Source organism: Lygodium microphyllum, chromosome 10 (assembly GCF_053477565.2).
Source record: "Lygodium microphyllum isolate KBCC chromosome 10, Lygodium_microphyllum_v1.1.10, whole genome shotgun sequence".
Lineage (NCBI taxonomy): Eukaryota > Viridiplantae > Streptophyta > Polypodiopsida > Schizaeales > Lygodiaceae > Lygodium > Lygodium microphyllum.
Window position 1 is genome coordinate 92,690,443 of NC_141144.1, and position 24,851 is coordinate 92,715,293.

General features: G+C 40.3%; 1 protein-coding gene across 2 annotated transcripts in view; it reads left to right on the forward strand.

Moving 5' to 3' along the window:
- Positions 1–15,029: 15,029 nt before the first annotated feature.
- The window catches only part of LOC148030284 (uncharacterized), a 55,572-nt gene continuing 45,750 nt past the window's right edge, over positions 15,030–24,851 (forward strand). Inside the window, exon 1 of one of the 2 annotated variants that reach the window (XM_087686567.1) lies at positions 15,030–15,174. Coding sequence is in view for 1 of the 2 variants with exons in the window: in XM_087686564.1 (XP_087542690.1) it covers positions 15,444–15,560 (117 nt within the window). In the remaining variant the exon portion in view is untranslated. Of the gene's footprint in view, positions 15,175–15,245; positions 15,561–24,851 lie in introns of those variants that run through there. The other variant, XM_087686564.1, reaches the window with a different exon arrangement.

The following is a 24,851-nucleotide window of genomic DNA, read 5'->3' on the forward strand; positions in this document are numbered from 1 at the left end:
TACTGATCAACCATGTCTCTTTCTTCTTCATTATTCTCTTTGTGTGTGTGCGTGTGCGTGCGCGTGCGCGTGCGTGTGTGTGTGTGCGTGTGTGTGTGTGTGTGTGTCATTGGGGGGTGAAAATCCCCCCCCAACATTGGCGATCCTACCATATCAATATCTATCCTTGGTTTCAATTCACAGCACTCTCCATGTCCTTTGTCTGTAGCATCTACGTGATTTCTCTTTCAAGACCATGGAGCAACACCCTAGCCTCAATATTTCTCTTTGCATGCAAATAACTGCCAAGGTGATGCTACCATGCGAATGTCCAACCATGTAGTACATAGAAATATACTGGTGATGTGTCAATCCACCAAGAGGTGCTCATGTTAGCCAGTGCTAACCACCTGACAGCATGGCACATGTTGTTTGTGGATGGTTATGACAACAACATGGTGCTTGGTACCACTTGGCTACTGCTCGAGCTCCAATTCTAAGTATGCTAGGTTCTATTTGTCGTTGGCTTGCCGATTGGTTGAGACCTTTTGTGGATGGTTCTGATCATTGCATACATGGCACTTGGTGCTACTTGCTGCTTTGCTGCTCGGGCTCCAAGTGATTAGCCAATTCAAGCTTCCTTGCCTGACCTCTTTAATAAACTTGCTGGTGTGGCAGTTTAGCTAGCTTGCAATTGGAGATGCTTATGGAACATTGTTGAGTTTTAAAGCAATAGAATGAGAAGTTGTAGGAGCATGTTTAGGTTCTAGAAGCTTATGCCCTCCAGTTCTTAGCTGATACAAGGGATAAAGTGAAGCATTTATTGAAGAGCATCATGATTGAGAAGCAATAATCCCTAGTCACCCGTATACAATATGTCATTTTTCCTTTTCTTGTTGCTTCTTCTAGCATAGCCCCAGTCCCACAAGGTCCATCTACTTGCTTGACAATGAAAGAAGGTTGGCAAACATTCTGGTGGTTTGGTTTAACATTATCAGCTAGATGTAAAGTAGTAGCAAATCTCTTAGTAGGATTCGTCGAAAGCACATCAATAGGGGATCTCTAAGCCCAAACAAGAGGAGCAATCTGCAAGGTGATGATTTTGGCCCTTCTTTAGTTGTTTGCAAGCATTCTTAACTGGTGCTTGGTGCGGGGGTGGCTTACTCAGTTTGAGGCTCTGTCATCAAAGTGGCTCCTCCCATGGATTTATGCTCTAGAGGATGAGCGGATGTGCTAGCTTCAAAGGGTGGATCATCTGGAGGAAAGTTAGGCATTACTATGTATTCAATGGAATGATCTACAATGTGACATTTGGCAAGATACTTAACACCTTAAAATCTAGGTAGTTGAATTCTTCTTCTTTAATGTTTTGCAACCTCCATTATGGAATCATATCCACTTATGGCTATAGCACCATCATATGCATTATCATCTGCTACCATCCTTACCTTATCCACCAAACTAGTCATCAAAGGATGGAGAATTGGTTTCCCCATCCATCACTTTCTCCAATTCTAATTCTTGGTCTGGTTCTTGCTATATGATTTCTCCTCTAGGTCTACATGTTTATGTTTCTATTCCCTTAGCAACATGTTAAGTATTATGGGAGCACTAGACCATGCTCAAGAGACTAGACTGGATGTAAGATTTGTTACAAGAATTTTGATTTCAAGAAAATCCCACGTAGGGGCACAAGGTACAATGATAAGGTAACAAGATACATAAATTCCCATAACCCGAGACTGTAGGTATAGACAACAAGACTCGATAGGATATGAAGGATCCAACAACCTAAGACTGTAGGAATAGATACAAGATATTAGAATTACAACATCTCCCTCAATGGGGATGAACAAGATATAAGACAGTACTAGACAAGATCTCATACTACGAGATTACAAGGTGACAAGACAACATGACTATAATGGAAGACAAGACAAGACTAGATACTATGACTAGACAAGAACTAGAACTAGAACTCGAAATTACTTACTTGGAGCTCTCCACTCCTTGAGCTCCCAAGACTGGCATTGGCAAGATTGAGGAGCTTTATGGCGAGCCAACTTTTTATAGGTGTTGGAGGACAACTAAAGCTCTTCTAGGATGTTCCATGATGACATCATCGATGATGCAAGTGACGACATGGGATATCTTTAGAAGGTTCTACGATGACATGGCAAGGGTGGGTTCGCATGCTTGGCTCGAGGATGTCTTGTTAAGGGTGCATTCACATGGGGTGTGGATTCATATGGCATGAGCAAGAATTAATTCGTACACTCGATCATGACATGTCCATGACATCACCCCCTCCTTTAGCAATGAGTTCCACAAGTAGCGGCTTGGTGGTTTGGTCCAAGTTCCATTGGATTCCTCTAGTGAAATCCTTTAACTTTGAGAGGTGCTCTTTGGAGACATTTTGTAGGTTTCCAAGTATGATCATTGATGTCATATCCTTTCCAATAAACATGGTAATCAATCGATCTTGAGAGATCCTCAAGTCTAAGGCATGCTTGACCTCAAATGCTTCATGATCTTCAATCTGGGTAGGTGGTGGGGGATTAGATCTCTCTCCCCTCAATGGTGAGCTATGGTATGGCTTGAGCAAGGAAACATGGAAGAGTGGGTGGATCTTCATGGTGCTAGGGAGTTGGAGTCAATAAGCAATTGGGTTGATCTGGGCTACAATAGTGAAGCACCCAAATCTATGGTAGTCTAGCTTGGTGGAGGGCCTTGTTGTCTGGAGGTTAGGCCTGAGTAACCCTACTTTATCACCAACTTTGTATGCTAGATGTTGGAGACGATGTTGGTCCACATAGTGCTTGTACTGATTCTAAGCCTTTTGGATGTGTTGCTTGAGTTCTTGGTGTATATCTGCTAGAGCGTTGAGCTTTATCAGGAGGTTGCAAATGCTCTTCCAACAACTAGATATGAATTGGGGACCCTAATCTAATAATGTTTTTTGGGAGTCCATGTAATCTCAAAATGTATCTGAGGAAGAGTTTAGTGATAACTGCACTTGTGATGGTCTTGGTTGCGGGGATGAAATGTGCCATTTTTGTGAACCTATCTACCACAATAAGAATAGAGTCATATTTTTTGGATTTGGGAAGAACTATTATGAAATCCATGGATAGAGAAGACCAAGGTTGCATTGGAATGGGCAAGGGTTGCAGGACACCATGAGGTTTTGTGACGAGGTACCTTGGACCTATTGCAACAGGTATCACATGATTTTATGTATTAACTTCTTTCCACATCTAGGGCCACCAAAAATATCTTGAAATAAGCTCTAAGGTCTTATTAACTCCAAAGTGTCTTGGTGCTAGGGTATCATGGCGTTGTTGAAGTACCTAGAGTCTCGACTTTCTTGGAGGGATGTAAAGAAGATCCTTATACTATAAAAACCCATTAGCTCCCTGAAACTCACAAACTTCATTTCCTTTTCCTCTTGATTTTTTCTCTTGACATTGTTGCCCAAATCATCATGCGGTAGGGCTTCCTGGATTAACTGGATCAAGGTAGGGTCATCTTGGTGACACAACTGGAGATGGTTGCTAGCTGGAGGTGCTCTGGCTTGAGTAGTATTGCTCATTGTTGATCAAAAGCTTCTTCTTCCTTCTTAGGATCTTTTGAGAATATTAAGATATCATCCAATTATATAACTATAAAATCATCTAGATGTTGTTGGAAAATATCATTCATCATATGTTGAAACAGTGCATGAGCATTGGTGAGAGTGAATGGCATAATAACATACTCAAAGTGACCATACCTTGTGTGGAAGGCTATCTTTCATTCATCTTCTTCTTTGAACCGTACAATATTGAAAGCCCCTCATAGATCAATTTTTGTGAAGATCTTGGTCTTTCCAAGGTGTTCCAAGAGCTCTAGTATCAATAGCAAAGGGTATCGATTCTTGATTGTTATCTTGTTAAGTCCTCAATAATCCACACACATTCGAAGTGACCCGTCTTTCTTCTTCACGAACAGAATTGGGGCTCCAACATGAGACTTTGAGTGCCTAATGAACCCCTTGACTAAGTTCTCATCAATGTTCTTGTGTAGTTCAGCTTGTTCATTTGGGGATAGCCTGTAAATAGATCCAAAAGGTGGTTGAGCCCCCTCATGGAGTTCTATAGCACTATCATATGGTTGGTGTTTGGGCAAGAGAACTGCATTATTTTTTTCAAAGTTATCTTGGAATTCTTGATACTGGCTTGGTAGCTTGACTAACTCGTCCTTACTAGATTCTTAAGCTAGTATATGATATATCACATAGGTCAGTTCCTGCCTTGCTGTGTTCATAAAGGCTTTGGCTAGTAGATATATCAAATTTCCTTGATTTTCACAATGTATAATATTTTTCTTAACCCAATCAATTTTTGGGTTATGTTTCTTTAGCCAAGGCATCCCAAGGATGATTGGATTTGTGGGACTGGATATGACATTAAAGCATACACGAGATTTGTGATCACCAAGAGTTACCATGAGTGGTTGGGTTTCCTTGGTAATATCTCCAGATGCTAGACGTCTTCCATCCACGACTTCACCTGGTGTAGGATTAGTCTTTTGGACTACTGGAATCTGATATCTATTCACAAAGCCATCATCAATGAAACATGCAGAGGCCTCGAAGTCAACCAAGCTTTGAGGAAAAGGGTCTTTCTTGGTAGGATCATCTAGATCATGACAAGGAAAGTTTCCATGGGTATAGCTGGGATCAAGAGACCCTTTCTTATATCAAGGTCCAGTTGTATGGTCTTATTTACAACTGAACATCATCGTTTTCTTACTCGAGGATGGCTATAGCAAATCTTGGGGTTCTTGCCCTCTTATTTGGGCAATTTAGGGTGATGTGTCCAAGGTTTCCACAATATAGGCATAGATGATTCTCTCTTCATCTTTGGTTTTCTTGTGGGGGGAAGAGCTGAAATTTGGTATTATCTATTTGCATCGGTTTTGGCTTGGTTTCTTCTCTAATTGGGGATGGGTTCGCTTTCTTGCTTCCTCTCAAACAATCTATTATCACACTAGGTGGCTTGCATGATATAATCATTGAGTCTTTTTGCCTCAGGAATAGTGAGCATGAGGTCATTAATGTCATCTCGAAGACCCCATTGAAATTGGTTGATAAAATACTCCTCATGCCAAGTGAGGTCAAATATTGATTGCCTAAATTCAAATGCATAAGTAGAGGCATGGCGGTTACCTTGTCGTAGCTTCTGAAGTTTTGTTTTTGCTACTCGACCAATGTCTACATCTCCAAATATTGAAGTGAGCTCACAAAGAAATACCTCATAGTTATGAATTATTGATATATTCTTTTGCAATATTGGGGCCAACCATGATAAAGCTTGACCACAAAGAAAAGTTCCAATGAATCCCACCTTGGAAGCATCATCTAGATACCTATCCGGTAGCATGCAAATATAGAGCTTTACTTGTTGCAGGCATCCCCTGAACTTCAAATGCGGTCTCCATTGAACTTTTTTGGTATACTAATCTTGGGTTCTATTTTTGGGGGTTGATAAACACGTGGAATCATCTAATCACTTCCTCTATGGCTCTCCAAGTCTTGGATCTAGTATTGCATCTCTTGAAGCATAAGGCCTAAATGCAAAGGGTGTTCTATTTGAAGTTGTGCTTGTTGTTCATTCAAGTCTTGAATTTGTTGTTGGAGGTTTTGAAGGGAGGCCACGATTCTTTCAAGGGTCACCTCCATGGCACTCAATAGGGCTGTCTTGCCAAACTGTTATGGAAGCACTAGATTGTGCTCGAGAGACTAGACTAGATGCAAGATTTGTTACAAGAATTCTCATTTGAAGATAATCCCACATAGGGGCACAAGGTACAAGAATAACTCAACAAGATATGAAAAATCTTATAACGCAGGACCATAGATATAAACAACAAGACTCGATAGGATATGAAGGATCCCACAATTTGGGACCGTAGGTATATATACAAGATATTAGAATTACAATATCTCCCAAGACGGGGATGAACACGATACAAGACTATTAGAATATCAAGCTCTCATTACTCTTCAGTCGGTCTATCTTTATGTGTGTGACCGATATTAGTTGGATATAGCTGTACAGGTGTGTGACATTCAATAAGTCGGTGTAGTCAGTGACTTAACCACAGTTAGTCTTGGTTAGTCATACCCATGTGTGTAAGTCTCTTTCAGTTAGTATTATGGAAGAATAATGGAAGAAGAACAATAATGAGCTTAGGCTTATCTTCCACTCCACTCTGTCTCTCTTCCTCTCTTCTAACATGGTATCAGAGCTTGAACACCTGAAGCTTGAAGGCTTGGCAATGGCCATTTGACATCAAGACATCAGATCTGAAGAAAATGTCATCAAAGGAGATTGTGCCTTTAGCCCGTTTTTTTGCAGAAGCTATATCTTGCTATAAAAATGGTTTTTGGAGAAACGGCCCACTACTCCTTGCCATTTCGATGTGGTCTACAACTTTGCAGAAGAAAGTTTTTTCAAATTCCTCACAGATTTTGAGATATTCAGCATCTGCACAGACCTGTGCAGATTGGATAGTAGGTGATTCCAGGGCACTGGTGGCTTTCATCCTAACAATGTATACGCACTTATTATCATGCATTTGAGCATGATATTGGAGTGTTAAATGCTCAATTTTGGAGCTTATTTGCAGGTTGGAAATAGTGAACTGGTTGCTGTCCTGCATTTGGAAACAATATACCTACAGGGTTGAAGTATCTGTGATGCTTATTTGCTACTAACAAATGCTTGGATCATACTACTTGAGTGGTAGATGCTTTTTGGGATGTTATGAGTGCTAAAGTTCCAAAGTTTGGACTAATTTATTGCTGGTTATACTGGGTATTGATTGGTTATTGTCTGCAAGAAGGATACCTATCATCTTCACTTGACATACATGCAATATATTCTGATCGGTTGGACATGTATCAACTCCTACATAGAGTGGCAAACTGTATGAGATGTTTTGGGGCTGTTTTGAGGTCTGAATACTCTTATTTTAACAGAGAAAGTACTATTGGTTATAGTAGCCGATTGGCTATATTTGGTACTGCTGCTTGCATACAGTACAAACATTGATACTTGTATGGACATAGTTTGTTGCTGGGATGTTTTGCCACTACCATAGAATGTTTTGAACTGATTTGATCTTGGTTTATGCTCAGTTGATTATGTTTTTTTCATTGTCGAAATATAGCTTATAGTAAGCAAGTTGTCAGGAAAATTGTCCTAAATTGCAGGAAACTGCCCTGAATAGCAAGAAACCGGTCCTAAACTGTAGGAAAAGGAGTCAGATACTTACATCTTGTATACATCACTGAATACCTAAGCTGCAACTATGGCAAATGCTCAAGGCACTGAAAATATCACTCAAATTGTGGGAGAAAGGCTAGACAACAAAAATTTTGCTTTATGGAAGTTCCATATGAAGAATTTTTTGGTTGGCAGAGGTTATTGGGACTTATGTACAGGTGATGAGGCTAAACCTGAAATGCATGAAAGGAATCTGACAAATGATTAGAAAAGGGCTCATAAGCTATGGACTGAGAGATCATACAAGGTGTTACATTGGTTTTCCTTATGTATATCAGATGCTATGGTTATACAGATTACTGATTGCAGTTCTCCAAAGGATGCATGGGACATAATTCATGTTATACAGACTACTAGATGCAGTTCTCCAAAGGATGCATGGGACATACTCACGAAGAATTATGGAAATGTAACACATGCAAGAAAGATTCAGCTAAAGCAACAATTCAATAACATGTCTAGGAATGGCAAAAGCATTCAGGCCTACACTACACAGATCAAGAACATAGTGGATCATCTTGCCACCATTGGATCTTCAATGTTTGAGGATGATATGATTGCAGTGACATTGAATGGACTTGGCAAAGAGTATAAAGCATTTGATACATCTATTTCTGTGAGAGCTAAATCCCCTGATTGGGATGAGCTGATTGCTTTGCTGCTGCATTGTCAAGATTGTGGGAGAGAAGGAAGGAGTCTCACTTGTAGCTTTCTTGCTTGCACAATGGGGGAATACACACAGAGGTGGAGGCTGAAAACAGTTTTCCTCTTCTTAGTTGTGTAAGCCAAAAGAACTCTAGTACAAAGAAATAGAAGAACCCTATAGATGGGTCTCAAACCAAACTCAACTAACTAAGGTGGCATACTAACTGAGCCACGAACTAGAGTAGATAAGGATAGCTATCATGTAGCTATTATTCATGGGCGGTGTACCAACCGCATCTGCAACTGACAAGTCGGTGACATAAATACACAACGGTCACCCTGGCGTATCACGAGTGGAGCTCGATATCTCAACATGCATGAGGAAGTTAAGCTTGGGCTAAATATAGGTTCTAGTATGTCTCAAAGCATAGACACTGTTCTTTACTCTAGCTAGCGTGGCAGAGGCGGCATAGGCCGTGGCTCTTTTCGAGGTCAAGGAGACACTCGAAACACTTATGGACAACATCAGCAGAATGCATGGCATGGTACAAATACACAGGGCCAACGTGGATCTGGTAGCTTTAGAGGCAGGGGGAGATCACCCCATGGTAGAGGTGGTGGATCTGGTTCATGGGAATCAAATGATCAGTCAAACAGAGATAAGGACTGTCATTACTGCAGCAGATATGGACACATTGCAAAGGATTGTTACAAGAAGCAGGGAGATATGAAGGCAAAGGGCAAACATTATGGGCACTATGCATCTTCTAGCGATGCTCATGATGAGCAGGTTGACAGGTTGTTTGCCATGCAACATGTGTCTAAGAATGCATCTAGGCAGAACAAAGATGAGAGATGGTACATTGATTTAGGGGCTTCAAATCATATGACACCCCATGGAGAATGGTTTGATGAGATGGTTGCAGGTTATGGCATGAGTGGATTGGCCATGTGAATGTACAAAAGCTGAAATCTATACAGCAAAAGGAGATTGTGCTTGGAATGCCTAAGTTCAAGTATCATGACTTTGGACATGTATGTGATGCATGTCAGTTTGGAAAGCAAGCACGCTTTTCATTTATGAGACATGTACGTAATAGCTCACCACCCTTGCAGTTGGTACATTCAGATGTATGGGGTCTATGTCATAATGCTTCATTTGGTGGTGCTCGTTACTATGTATCCTTCATTGATGATTTCAGCACTTGGCTTTACATATTAAAACATAAGGGTGTTGTGTTTGATGCATTCAAGGACTTCAAGAAGCATACTGAAAATGAGTTGAGCTATAAAATTTAATGTCTTAGATCAGATGGAGTGGAGAATATGTCTCTAATTACCTTGATAGGTACCTTGCTAAAGATGGGATCAGAAGACAGTTAACTTGCAGCTATATACACCGTAGCAAAATGGTGTAGCAGAAAGGAAAAATAGGGTACTGATGGAATCGGAAAGAGCTATGCTGAATGAGAAGAGTTTGACAAATGGTTACTGGGCTGAAGCAGTAGTGACTGTTGTCTATGTGCTGAATAGAACCCCTACAGCAGGGATTCATGATGCAACTCCATATGAGAGGTTGTATGGTCATAAGCCTGACATTTCACACTTGAAGGTATTTGGTAGCATTGCATATGTGCATGTTCCTAATGAAAAGAGGAGGAAATTGGATGCTAAAGCTGTTAAGAGTGTGTTCCTTGGTTATGCACAAGACCAGAAAGCTTACAAGTGTTATGTACCATCTACAGATGAGACATTGATGAGCTGAGATATTGTTTTTGATGAGCTGGGATCGTGGTATGGTAATCTTGTTGCAATGGCTACTGATGGATAAGCTAGCACTAGTAATGCTGAAAATACACCTACAATGAGTACATCTATGAGTGGTCCTATAGGTGATGGGTCACCTATAGTAAGTCCTTGGTCAGGATGCTTGTAGAGTCGTACTTTTACATCCACTGGCACGGATATGTCAGTAAGGGGGAGATTGGATAAGGGAAAAGAAAAGATGCTTGATGTGACACGTCCACTTACAGCAGGTTATGAGTCATCTAGCAGTGATAGCTTGGATAGTGAGTTAGGCATTCCATCTATTATGATGCCTGGAGCAAAGTAGAGTCGTTATGTATCGCCTCATAAGAGGCAAGCTCAGAATGAGCCATAAATACAGAGATCTGATAGAGTTAGAAAACCAATTGATAGGTTTACATACACTAGTTATTTAGCCCACCATTATGCATATATGGCTAGTGTGACAGGTTACAAAGAACCTATAAAGTTTGATGATGCAGTTACAGATGATAACTGGTGTGCTGCCATGGATGAGAAGTATGCAGCCCTGACTGAAAATGAGACATGGGAATTGGTTGAGTTACCTGAAGGAAAAGTCCCCATTGGCTGCAAATGGGTGTACAAGGTTAAGTGCAAGTCAGATGGTTTGTTAGAACGCTATAAGGCTAGGCTAGTTGCAAAAGGGTCTGCACAGCAATATGGCCTTGACTATGAGGAGACTTTCAGTCCAGTGGCTAAAATGGCAACAGTCAGAATTGTCATTGCTTTGGCAACATGCAAAGGTTGGAATTATGACAGATGGATGTCAAGAATGCTTTCTTGAACGGTGATTTGGTTGAGGAAGTATATATGGAGCAGCCTGAAGGCTATGTTCACCCATACTTTCCTACATATGTATGTAAGCTGAAAAAGGCTTTATATGGACTGAAACAGGCACCTAGAGCATGGAATGATCGGATCAGCAGTTATTTATAGCAACATGGATTTAGATTGGGTGATGTAGATCACAGTCTGTTCATGAAGAAGGCAGATCATGGATATGTGTTTCTAGTGGTTTATGTAGATAACCTTATCATAATTGGAGATAATGAAGAGGGCACTGCTGAAATTAAATCATGTTTACAGGCTGAATTCAGAGTCAAAGATGTTGGTGAGCTAAAGCATTTTCTTGGAATTGAGGTAGTCTCTACACCTCAAGGTATATGGCTGCTACAGAAGCAGTATGCTCATGACATGTTACAAAAGTATGGTATGGCTGAATGCAAGCCTATGGAGACACCTCTTGATTAGAATGCCAAGCTATAGATTGATGTTGGGAATGACATAGAGAATGTGACGATGTATCAACAGATGGTGGGCAGCTTAATATACTTGTTCTGACTTATATTATGTAGTGGGGCTGATTAGTCAGTTCATGTAGAAGCCTCACAAACCACGTTTAGATGCAGTCAGGAGGATCATGAGATATGTAAAGGGTACTACAGATTATGGGTTGTTTTATGCATATGGAAAATCTCTTGACTTGACAGGGTTTACTGATGCTGATTGCGCTAGTTGTGCCTATGACAGGAGGTCAACCAGTGGTTATGCATTTGGATTGGAAAATAGTATGATTAGTTGGTAGAGTAAGAAATAGCCTACTGTTGAATTGTCTAGTATAGAAGGGTACAGAGGAGCTGCCTTAGCGGCTTGCAAAGTAGTTTGGTTAATGAAACTGCTGAAAGACTGGGAATATTGCTGGAAAGTAGAGTTAGATTGCATTGTGATAACCTCAGCAGTGTTATGTTGGCTAGCAATCCTGTCTACCATGCTAGGTCCAAACATATTGAGGTTCACTACCATTTCATTAGAGAAATGGTTCTTACAGGGTAGATTGACTTGATTCATGTGAAGACTGAAGACCAAGTAGCAGACATATTTACCAAGTCTCTTGGTAAAGAAAAGTTCATATACTTCAGACAACTACTTGGAGTTTATTAGATGGTTTGAGCTTGAGGGGAAGTGTTAGAATATCAAGCTCTCATTACTCTTCAGTCAGTCTATCTTTATGTGTGTGACCGACATTAGTTGGATATAGTTGTACACGTGTGTGATATTCAATAAGTCGGTGTAGTTAGTGACTTAACCACTGTTAGTCTTGGTTAATCATACCTATGTCTATAAGTCTCTTTCAGTTAGTATGATGGAAGAATAATGGAAGAAGTACAACAATGAGCTCAGGCTCATCTTCTGCTCCACTCTGTCTCTCTCCCTCTCTTCCAACAAAGACAGTACTAGACAAGATCTCGTACTATGAGATTACAAGGTGACAAGACAACACGAGTATAATGGAAGACAAGACAAGACTAGATACCATGATGACTAGAGAACTGGAACTCGCAGTTACTTACTTGAAGGTCTCGACTCCTTGAGCTCCCAAGATTGCCATTGGCAAGATTGAGGAGCTCTATGGCAAACCCCTCCTTTTATAGGTGTTGGAGGGTGGCTAAAGATCTTGTAGAATGTTCCATTATGACATCATCGATGATGTAGTTGATGACATAGCACATCTTCTAGAAGATTTTATAATGACATAGCAAGGGTAGCTTCTCATGGTTAGCTCGAGGATGTCTTGTTAAGGGTGTGTTCTCATGGGGTGTGGATTCATATAGCATGAGCAAGAACTAATCCGTACATGATCGTGGCATGTCCGTGGCATCAAGGTTCCCTTAGGCTGGACAAAAATTAGCCTTTGAGTGTAGAATGAGCTTGCTATGGACAATCAAGGTGACATCGATGAGTGACTCTAGTTGGTGCTCGTTGTCAGTGGTGGTGATTACATCAAGTCATGGATGGAAACAAAAAACGGCTTGTAGAATCCTGTTTATGAGAAGCGTTGCTAAGTTTGAGTCTACCGATGTGCGCCATGTGTTGGGTGCTAGATAATAGATGGACCAAATGCTAAGAAGTCAAGAAGTGCATCTGGAAGAGTCAAGAGTCAAGTCTGGAGTTGTGTATTTTATCATCTACCGATTGAATAGAATATATTCATGTATTCTAATGTATTCTAATGTATCAATGACAATGATGATGTTATATTTTGAGATCAAGAATGAAATGCAATGAGTTTTGTGTTCTGAATAATGTCTTTGATTTACATGCTTTCTGTTTCTTTGTGTAATGAAGTAATGAATTGTCAGTATGCAATTCCTTGTCTCGAGTTCGAGTATTGTGGTGTTTTATCTTTGATAAGTGTATTCAAACCTGATTACAATCAACTCAATCTCATAAAGGTTGTGCACTCAAGCACAATACTTAGCCACCACTTGACCACTTTATGAGTTGTAGCAAAGAAAAAAATAACCTCACCACAAAGGGGAAATAGTTTGTGGTCTTGCTTATGAAGGTCACTTTTTGGGGAAATAATTACTTGTTTTGACCCATGTTGCATGTTTAGTAAAGGTTATGAATACAACCTACTCAATGGTGCTAGAACAATTATTCAAAGAAGTCTATGTGCTAAAAAAATTTGAATTAATGGAAATTCAAAACTAACAATTAGGTCAACATTATCTATGCATGCATAGTTTAAAATTTTAGAGTTGTAGATTCAAACCTCCTTTAAGTTTTATCTTTCTTATTCCTAAAAAGTTTCAATTTCCCCCTAAACTAACATTTTGGAAGGGGTTTGACTTCAATTTTTCACCACCTTTAGAAAAGAATAAAACAAGCTATCTAGAACAAATAAGATATACTATGAAAACAAATTGCTATTGATAAAATGTAAGATTTTGTCAATAAGAATTACAAAAAATTCAAGCAAACACTAGAACATTTACAATGGTTGCTATTTTAAGTTGTTTATTCTTGTATCTCCATATTTTTGGCCTTTGTTTCTATTTTTCTTATGTCATCCTAGTTTACTTCAACATCTAAGTTTACTAGGGTATCCTAGTTACTCATAGACATGTGGATGGTCAAGATCTTCTCAAAAGCAATGCCATGATTGATTCCCACACTCCCCAATCTTTAACACTCATACCATATAGTTGTGAGGATTGATTTATGTCAAATCACATGCCATAGCAGAGCATGAACCACGACCATATCCATCCATGCATCCCTTGAAGGATGACACATGTGAGATTCCTAGTCCACATGTTTGTGTGAGATTGGTTCCATCTCTCGCCCTTCCTCACCTAGTTGCCTAGCCCTTTGCTTTGAGTCTGCTTTGCCCCAGCAGTTTGTGTTAGTTGCTCCCATTACACCTCCATGCACTACTACTCCCACTTGCAAGGCATATCATTGGAGCGTAGGTATAGTGCTACGATGTCCTTAGCCTTCAAATGAGGAGCCCTAGCTACACACACACACACACACACACACACACACACACACACACACACACACACACACACACACACACACACACACACACACACACACACACACACACACACACACACACACACACACACACACACACACACACACACACACACACACACACACACACACACACACACACACACACACACACACACACACACACACACACACACACACAGAGAGAGAGAGAGAGAGAGAGAGAGAGAGAGAGAGAGAGAGAGAGAGAGAGAGAGAGAGAGAGAGAGAGAGAGAGAGAGAGAGAGAGAGAGAGAGAGAGAGAGAGAGAGAGAGAGAGAGAGGTTAACCATGTAATCAACGTTTAGATGGTTCTTCTAAACTCAATTATATATACGCATAGTTTATCCTTGAGTAATCCTCTAAGTTAACCCATGGGCTATTATCAATATCCAGGTACTAATATGCGTGACCATTGAATGGAGAAAATAATTATTCAAGTGAGAGTTAGGATGATTAAAATAACCAATGTTAAAACTTCATGGTAGTAGAAGAGAAAATGAGTAACAATCATCGACTGAAGAGCGGAGGGGAAGTCTATTCTCATGGTTGCATTCTTACAATATTAGAAGCTTGCACATGTGTGTCACTTTCTATGAATGTTTGATGCAAGGACACTAGCAATTGAGGCAAGAGATACCTTTTCTGCCAACGAATCAATGATGATAACATTGGTAGAATGCTCATAGCATCGCCTTATCTTCACCCCACTCCTCTCACTTGCTTGGGGTGCAGCACTATGCCAATAGGGACCCTGCACTCCATTTGTTTTAGGTGCGACCCATCCCTTAATATGTGTAGCACATAGGTTGGAATCATAGAAGAAAAGGAGGGTGGATGTGAAGGGCCCCTTGGGTACAAAGGGGTGGCAAGAAGGGACGGGCAACGAAGTGGGACAAAAAGGGAAACCCTACCTGTTGTCTCTCTCTCTCTTTCTTCCGCGCCCTCCTTCTCTCTCTTTTGTTCTGTCCGTCTTCGAGCGTTGCATCTGGGGAGTCCGGACACAACAGCGCCATCACAATTCCTCCTTTAAAATATAAAACAAGAGGTCAGGACCAGGTTTTTCTCTCCCTCCCTCTCTCTCTCTCTCTCTCTCTCCCTCTTCTCTCACACCCCCTCTCCGTCTCTGTCTCTCCTATCTCTGTGCTGCTTCTCTGCTATCCATCCCAATCTCTGCCTCTCTCTCTCTCTCTCTCTCTCTCTCTCTCTCTCTCTCATAGAAAGGATCTTCATGGCCCTTCCGCAAAGTGCTCTTTGCTGGATCCAGCCTCGATGTGATATACCCTGTTTTTTTTTTCTCCTTTCTGCACAGAGGCAATGTATAGAGTACGCGCATCAGTCGATCAAATTTTCATCGAATCTTTCTTAAGAACTGTTGTAAGGGGAATGTGTATATGTTCAGAACAAAATTTTCAGGGAAAACGCATATACACGGTAACTATCTTACCCGCAGAAGTCAGTTCAATGTGACAAGTCACACTGACCTTTGCATCACGACATTGCCTCAGCCATTCTAATACCTATCTGAGGAAGAGGAGATTTTATAACCCTGTCACCTCTCGCCAAGTTTGACGTTCAATCCAACCACTGTCGCCAAATATATTTAGTTTGATAAGTTCGTCGATCCATTTCATGTATGTATGTGTTTCAGTTGGGGCTCTCTGGATCGCTTACCGAGTGCATGGCTGTTATGAGTACATGGAGATGCCCCTTCGATTTTGATCCCTTCAGAAGATCATACTGAAAGACATAGACCTGTACATTAGCGTTTTCTCGTTGTTGATGTTTCAGGCTAGATCTGATCTATATATGCCGGATTGAATAATTGTATAATAATAGGACGGTGTCTTGCAAATACATGTATGCACACAGACGCCCACATGTGTATCTGCGTGTGGGCATGTGTACATACATGTGTGTATGTACACATGCCCACACGAGGATACACGTACATGTATGCACACTTATAAGTACACATGTTCACACGTGGATACTTGCAGATACGTACACACACATGAACCTAGATATATGGACACACACAGGTATGTCTGAACTCCTAGTGTACATGTCTCACACACATAGGTATGTGCCAAAGATGTGGACGTGCATATACATGGGATGCATACACATGGGTGTCTCATAGTAACTTAGGTTATATTTACAATGGCCTAGACAAGGAATACAATAATGTATGGCTTATATGGCACATGTGTGCTACATTTTATACTAATCAAGACTTTACACCTCGAGATCTCCAAGAAGGCACATGGGTTTATCTTAAAGTCCCAAAGGATTCCCATTCTGAAACTATTAGTAAATGCCATAAGTTATCTTCAAGATACTTTGACCCCTTGTAAATTACAAGAAGATAGGTAGTATGTCTTTGAATTTACCTCTAGATAGTTAATTTCACTTGGTGTTTCACATAAATTGTTTGAAAGAACAATTGGAATAAGGTAAATTGATTGTCTCGATTGAGGAAGTTACATGATTGGAAGATATTGGTCATTGCATTCCACTTGAACATGGAACAATTCTTGATTGTAGGACTAAATGATCTTGTTGGAGAAAAATTGATCGGAGATGGAAGTAAATGGATAGTTGATTCTAAGAGTCATTTTTGTATTTTTTGCCTAAGGATATTGTTGAGGACAACAATCATTAATAAGGGGGGAGGTCTTACATTTTTGGACGATTGGATAATGGTTATTAAAGTGATCTAATTGAAACCTCTTAGGGTTATTAAAGTGACCTAATCAAAACACACTCAGGATAGTTTAGGGTTGGGATAATTGGGTTGTATTTATAGGACTCAAGGCCATATAATGCATATCATTGTGAGTCCAATATATGCACACATTGGGATGGTGTGGGTTGGTGGTATGGCCATGTTTTTATTAATCCCAAGGCATCCCATCCCAAAGCAGGCAAAAGGTGCTTGTTCGTTGTCTAGTGACCTATTAAGACTATAAAGGTGATGGTCATTTTACCAAGGGAGCCCAAAGGGTCACCCTAGAGAGGCCAAGGTATTGGACAAAGAGTGCTTGTTGGGTGTCCCGTGGCCTACCAAGATGTGCAAAGGTGAATGAAACCACTTTGAACTTTTTTTTTTTGGAAGTAATTGGTGATGTCCTATTAAGTATCTGTGCCTTCGGGGAAAATGAGAAGGGATGGTTAGCTCCAATACACCATAAAACAAACAAGCTATCCCAACCACTTGGTAGGTCAGTGAAGAAAAAAAGTATAGGCAGATATGTAGGGAAGTTGCCAAAGAGATTGCCATGTGAACTGCTACAAATATGGTGGATCCAAAGTCGACCACTCTTTGATCAAGACTTTGACTAAAAAGTGATAAATGCACATAGATGTATATTTACAAGAATAGAATATCAATTCATGGGGTAATGCAAAGAGCAATGTAGTATATCGTACTTATGCAAAATGTGATGCAATGGTGCCATTGGACAGTGTCCTCATATAGGCATTGTTTGTTTGTGTGTCCTTTTACAATCATAATCATCTTGTTAGTACAGATAATGATATAATGTACGAAAATAATATGTTTGAAAAAATAATCAAAATCTTGGAAACACCAAGAGAAGACTACCACCCCCTCTCACCATTGGATGATGAAAGGAGAAGTAAGACACCCTCTCTTCCTAAGATATTGATGTTGATGGGGGAAAGGAGAAGCACCCAAAGAAGAAGCACCCATAGAAGAAGAGTGAATTGGATATCTAGGTGGAAACTTGTGATATGAAAGGAGAAGTAAGTACACCCTCTCTATCGAAGATGTTGATATTGATGGGGGAAAGAAGAAGCACCCAAAGAAGAAGAGTGAATTGCATGTCGAGGTGGAAACTTGTGAAATGAATGGCCTCTAAGGTCATCTCAAGGAAGGCAAGAACTTGGCCTCGGGAGAAGACTCCTAATTGGTCTAGAGTGTAAAACCCCATCAAGGAAGGGCAACCAAGGTGAGGAGTTCCAAATGATTCGAGTCTTCACTCCACTCAACAAGTATAAAACAAGCAGCTTGGGAGTGCAATGTGTTGGGTTTTGAGATGGTACCACTATCAAAATGTAGGCATACTAAAGATGTAGGGAAGTCAGAGTAGAAATGTGTAACCGAAGAGAGAAGCTAGACTAGACCATGGCTTGCAAAAATCAATTGATATGTAGGTGGTAGGTGTGTTAGTGCGGTCAATGTTGCGGACATTTTAGTCAATAGATTGCTCCATGGGAAATTGATGGGGACTCATCAGGTCTATCCTCAAGGAAGGCAAGGAGTACGTGAGGACTGAAGTCAATAGGAGTGGTAGTAGACTAATTAGATAACCCCTTGGGTGTAGTGGGGGCAAATGGTCCAACTGCCATGTGGAGCAGTGGGTCTACCTTGCTACGTTGGAGTGAAGGGTGCTCGCTTGATGTGCTGGAGGTCCTAAGTGGAGAAGAGAGTCAGATTTTGCCAGCCTGATTTTAATCTTGGAGGGGAGTTACTTGGCTCCTTACTATCCTACTCAGTCTTAGTATTGTTCTTTCATCCACCTTGCTTCACCTTCTAGGAAGTCAATGTTCCCTTTGAATATTGAGGTTTCTTATGAAATTGATCAAGCAACTGAGCATGACATAGTAGTTGACACTCAAACTCATAGATGGCGGGTAATTGGGGCTGGGAGATGATTTATTGGATAAAATTGAAATATCTCTGTAGCAATTTATTCATGAACAAAGTGACTTGATTATCAGTTGACTTGGGTAAGCCAATGGTGGCAAATTCAGTGAGCAATCAGTGATACTCAGTCAATTTGATAGTCAAATCATTGTTACACTTATTGTGTTTCTTTGAAGTTTTGGTGTGAATGCTCCCTTATCAACGGGCACTTTTTTACCTTCTAGTTAGAGAAAGGTTTTTCCCTTGTGTGAACCCCATCAATGGGTGTGGTACTTAGTACCTTAGGGATTGTACATTCATATCATTCTCACATAGTGGATGTAACCTTCTAGCACTCTCTTCCCTATCGTTGTTCACTTGTTCGTTGTGAGTGAGTTGAATCCTAACCTAACAGTGGTATTAGAGCTATATCTCTTCTCAGCCGTCGCCGCTGCCACCATTGCTGCCATTGCTGCCATTGAGCATCATGCTTGGCTCATATATTGGTTGCTGTTCCAGCTGTCTGTCTGCTCAGCCTGCATATAATTCAAACAGTTTGCCCTGTTCAAACAGATGTGTACAAGTCTCTAGCTCTCCCGACAGCCTGCCCCAGAAATCGCCAGGTCAGAACTGTTCGTTTCAGCCCTCGATAGGAAGTGCACGTCTTGGCTCTCCCATGCCTGCAGCCGACAGTCTTGCTTTGTGTGCTGATAGCCTGTGTTAATCACGTCAGGTCCAGCCTGCACTAACAGCCTCGAAATCTGCCCAAACAGCTTGTGCTTCCTAATCTCGCCTGTACCTACCATGTCACATTGTGCTTGATACCCCATTTCACAAGTTCTCTACCTGCAAATGCCTTGATAGCTTGCGCTAGCTGATTTCCCGTCCCTACCACGTCACACTTAGTTTGATAGTTCCTCCTCCAAGTAGATAGCCTACACACGTGTTCTGCCAAACAAATTCAGCCCGATAGGTCTCCAATTGACATTAATCTTTAAAAAACTAATTAACTTTTGATGTTATCAGGTCCTTGTTCCCACCAACACCAGACCAATTATACCTTTTTCATTGACATTTGAGGACATTGAAGCCTTTTTAGGTGCAAATTCTTCTTCGCCATCATCAATTTTGCGAATCAATTTTGCGAAAAATTGTAAGTTTTTTGGCCTTTTCCTTGCTTTATTTTTGTGCTGCCCTTGCATTTGTACTTTGGACAGCAGCTGGTCACAAATGCCAGCAATTTGCAGCAATGAGTGGTAGGGCAAAATGATTTGCTCAATATGTTTGGGGACTTCGATAAATCGGAAGGCACTAATTATCCCATGTGGGTATACATGGAGCATGTCTTAGTTGCCAAGCAGCTTTGGGGTTATGTATGTGGTTTAGAGGTTAGGCATGTAGGCTTGGCTACACAAAATGCTACAAGTTCACCTAGCTCATCCGTTGCCATTGTTGGATTCTCCACTCCAATCCATGTTGTACCTTCCACTATAGATCAATTGAGATGGGATGTGCATGATGCGCAAGTTGATACTTTGATTGCATTCTTGTGTAAAAGATGGGTCATCCCACAAATTCGGTTGTGCACAACGACCAAGGAGGCTCGAGATAGCTTGCTTCGTTGTATCGGGTGTGCAATGAGGCTCATGTAGCCTATTTGCACAAACAGCTTGAGATGGAGCACATGACAAAGGATCATTCAATGGATGCATACAATACACGTGTAAAGGACATAACAAATTAGCTTGCAAATACTAATGAAATAATTATTGATGCCTCTCAGTCTTGGTTGGCCTATGAAACCAACCTTCCTTCCATGGAGGGGTGGTAATGACTTGATTATAATTTAATTACAATGAGTAATAATTAATGAAATGTTGAAATACAAACATTTATCAATCAATTTGAGACATCAGACACCATGTTGGCCCCAAAATTGGTGCTCCTTTCAGTGTTTCTTTATTTTTAATTGTAACTGAATTCGAATACAATGGAAGACCTTTAATCCCCTTTGCAATCCAAAAGCCCCTTGTTGTCAACAATGAGTAGCGAGTCTTCAAATTGATTTGCCCCTTGATTTACTTGGTGATTGGCCTTCATCGCTCCTTGGGAAATGAAATTTGCTCCAGATTCGAATGTTGGCTAGTCCCTCCATTGAATCTTGCTGAGAATTAATTCTTGGCCCTAAAAATTCAAGTCTTGAGGCTTCAATCTCTTGGCACACTCCGTGAGGTTGTTGTCAAACCCTAAATTTTGTTGTAACTTAGGGGTTTACAGCTGAGAAAAATGCGATTTCTCAACCTTTAGGGAATAAAATGTTAAGATTTTTGGAGCAAGATTGGGAAATGGCTGGATAATGGGAGAGAATGCTGAATAGAGAGAAAATTCAGACTTTCATCGCAAGAAAATGAAAGAAATCAAATGTTGCCTTGTCTAGACAGCCATGAAAGCTCTCTCCATTGATGGAATATACCGAATATGATGTTTGTCTGGTTGAAATAGTCCTCAAACTGTTGTCACCTATTGTAGTAGTCTTTTCAAGTCATGTCACCAGCTCTCTGAGGGTCTCTTGCTAGTTGGAAATGACTTGTCAATTGTTGTAGTAGCTATGGCAACCTTCTCTTTGTCTCTCTCAACTTTTTTAAGGTTGAATTGACTCTCTCTCTCTTCCCAGCCTAAAAAATGTCTTTCTCGAATCCCACTTGCATCGCAAGTTTTGCTAAGTGGCAACCTTCCAAACTCAAAATTTCAGCATTATCTGCATAAAATTCTGAAAATTAATTTAATAATTAATTTAGTGTCCAAAAAACTAGTCTAACCAACCATTAGTTAAATTTGCTAGCCCAATTCATCTCTTAAGTGTTCGCAAGTTTTCTTTAGCCCTCGGATTGGCATTAAGTATCATTGTATGCCAAATCCCTAGTATCACCAACTGTCACTTGGCTAATAAAATATCTTAGGCCAATTTTTGGTACCAGATACCTCCTAATATCTATGCAACATTACATAAGATAACTTTTGCCTTTGACGTCCCACTGATTTTTTAGAGTCCTTGGCTCATAAATATGAAATAATCTTAGTTGCACTTTACATGTGCAATACGTACTTAAAACATTTGATTAAAAGTTAATTCAAATGTTAAGTAGAGTAAACAAAATTTCATATCCTTGTGAGAGCCTACATGATACATATTAGAGTTTTGCCACTAGACTTCACTTACTTGCAAAAGGAGATGTTGAGGTATAGACATTTGATGCGTTGGTGTAATTGTTATTGTGAGAAGAGCAATCATGGGTGAATCGCTCTAACATAAGTATGGAAAATCAAGCATTTGCAGCCAACCATAGGGACAAAGGGAAGTCATGGCAGCCCTTAAACTCAAAGGGTAAAGGCAAAACAACTTCTTCCATGATACAAGAAAAGAATGGCAATTCAAAAGAGGAATCAATCGGGCAAGAGTGCTGCTAAAAATTCAGCAAGTGCGAGGGATATAACAACACATCTAGCAAGTTCGGACATTTGTAAATCTTATGCTTTTGTTGTGCATTGCTCATATAATTCTTCCTCACATGCACATGGTTTATTAGTTGTTGGAAACAACACATGGTATATTGTTAGTGGAGCGTCCAAGCACATAAGATCCTTTTGTGACTTGTTTATATCATACACAAATATACAAAAGGAGGGATTAGTTGTATGTGCAAATAATGTTTCGTATGCAATTCAAGGCATTGGACAGATTCCCATTGGAGAGCATCAGAGGATGCATTATAGGTTGACACTACCATTGTGGATGACACTGAGTTATAGCATGCTTAGTTTGGTCATCTTAATTATGGCAATTATAGGTTGACACTACCATTGTGGATGACATTGAGTTATGGCATGCTTAGTTTGGTCATCTTAATTATGGTAATTTTCTTTGCTTGAGAAGCAAAAATATGGTGCTTGAACTCCCTCCATTGAAAGCACCTACTCATAATGTATGTGAGAGTTGTGTACTTAGCAAAATGCATTATGCTTCGTTTCCCAAGGGTGGATCTATGCATGCTGACTAGAAATTACTGCTTGTGCATAGTGATGTTTGTGGATCCATGTATATAAAATCCATTGAAGGATACTTGTACTTTGTTGCCTTCATTGATGACATGACTCGTCATTTTTAGATATGCTTTGAGGTACAAAGCAGAAGTTTTTGCATGCTTTAAAACCTTCTTGGCCTTGGTTGGAAATGGTAGTGGATGCAAGCTTATTACACCTTGTATAGATCGAGGGGGGGAATACATGTCATGAGAGTTTGACTTCTTTTTGGCTTAGAGGGGGATTACACACATCAATGTACTACACCTTACACACCTTATCAAAACAATGTGGTTGAAAGAAAGAATAGCAAATGGCACGTTGTATACTTTTCCACAATAAGCTATCCCCAAGTTTTGGCTTGATTCTATTATGTGTGCAATGTATGTATTGAATTGTAGCCTTGCTAAAGCATTGGCTGAATGTTGTCAGAAGTTGCGGATCTAGAGCATGGCAGATGCTATGGCGGGTGGAAGATGAAGACCAAGCTCATGATGACATAGACAAGCAGAGACAAGCTGTTACACAAGTGAATTAGGTTCCAAGATGGCAGCTTGGACTCATAAACACAATCTTGTGTAGGACTGACAAAGACAAGACACTTAATTGAAAGTACAAAGCATCATGACATTGTATTCATTTCATATGAAAGTGATAGCCAAGTACAATGCTTTATAGAAATTGGGTTGTTCCACTCTCCTCACTGTGCATATGGGATTCAAGACAACTCTTCCTGGAGCATACATCATTTGTCATTTCTCAACAAATGTATACCTTATGAGGCTTGGAATACCAGGAAACGAGTGGTGTCACATATTCATGTCGTGGTTGTTTGGCATATGCTTTGGTGCCACAACCACGAAGACATAAATTGCAAGACAAGGCTATCAAATGCATTTTTATTGGTACAGTGCAGATGCCAGAAAGTAAAGGGTTCAACTTGTACCAATCCTGTACGAATAATATTTTTGTTAGTAGAGATGTGCTATTCGTTGAACATCTTGGTCAACAATTCAAGGATTGTAAAACTCAGCCCAATGTGGGGTCTATGGACATGTTTGACAGTTTGTTGCTGCTGTTTCAGCAAAGTGCACCTGATTTTGGTCAATTTCAGCAACCTATTGAGGGTTTACTGCAGTAAATCCAGCAGCAAACGCATGCTAAACAATAGCTTGATTTTTAGCTCATTGATCAAGGCATAGCTGATGATGAAGTGATTTATGAGAGGGTTGCTATTTGAAAATAGTCCCTAGATGGCTATTAGATACATTACGGGATAGCAAAGAGTTCATTCCACTTCTCGATAGAACTAGAGCAGCCACTTGCCATGCATAGGGTAACTTGGTCGCGTAAACACTTGTATTAGTTACTACATGCAATGAGGAGCCTCTCTCTTTACATGATGTTTTAGAAGACGAACATTGGATGGTAGCTATGCAGCTAGAAATGTACTCTATTCATAAAAATGGCACATGGGAGTTATGTGACTTGCTTGTTGGCAAGCATACTATAGTCACAAAGTGGATTTACAAGTTAAAACATAGATTTGATGGTAGCATTGATCACTACAAGGTACGCCTTATTGCCAAAGGATGCCCAACAACATGGGATTGACTATGATGAGACGTTTGCACCCACTAAACATATGGCTACCATTTGCAATGTCATTGCTTTGGCTGCCATCTTGATTGGCATGTTCATTAGTTGGATGCGAAGATTGCTTTTTTGAATGGTGATCTTCATGAGGAGGTTTATGTCACACAACCTTTTGGATTTGTTAAAAAAGGCTCAGAAAGCAAAGTGTGCAAGTTGCATAAGGCTCTTGGCTTCAATAATTCACACATTGAAAGTACGCTTTATGTCTGCAAAGATGGGGATAACGTCTTGATTCTCATTCTTTATGTGGATGATATGCTATTGAATGGACCTCATGAGACACATATTTCAGCCTTGAAAGATGAATTGAAGCATGCTTTTGATGTGATAGATCTTGG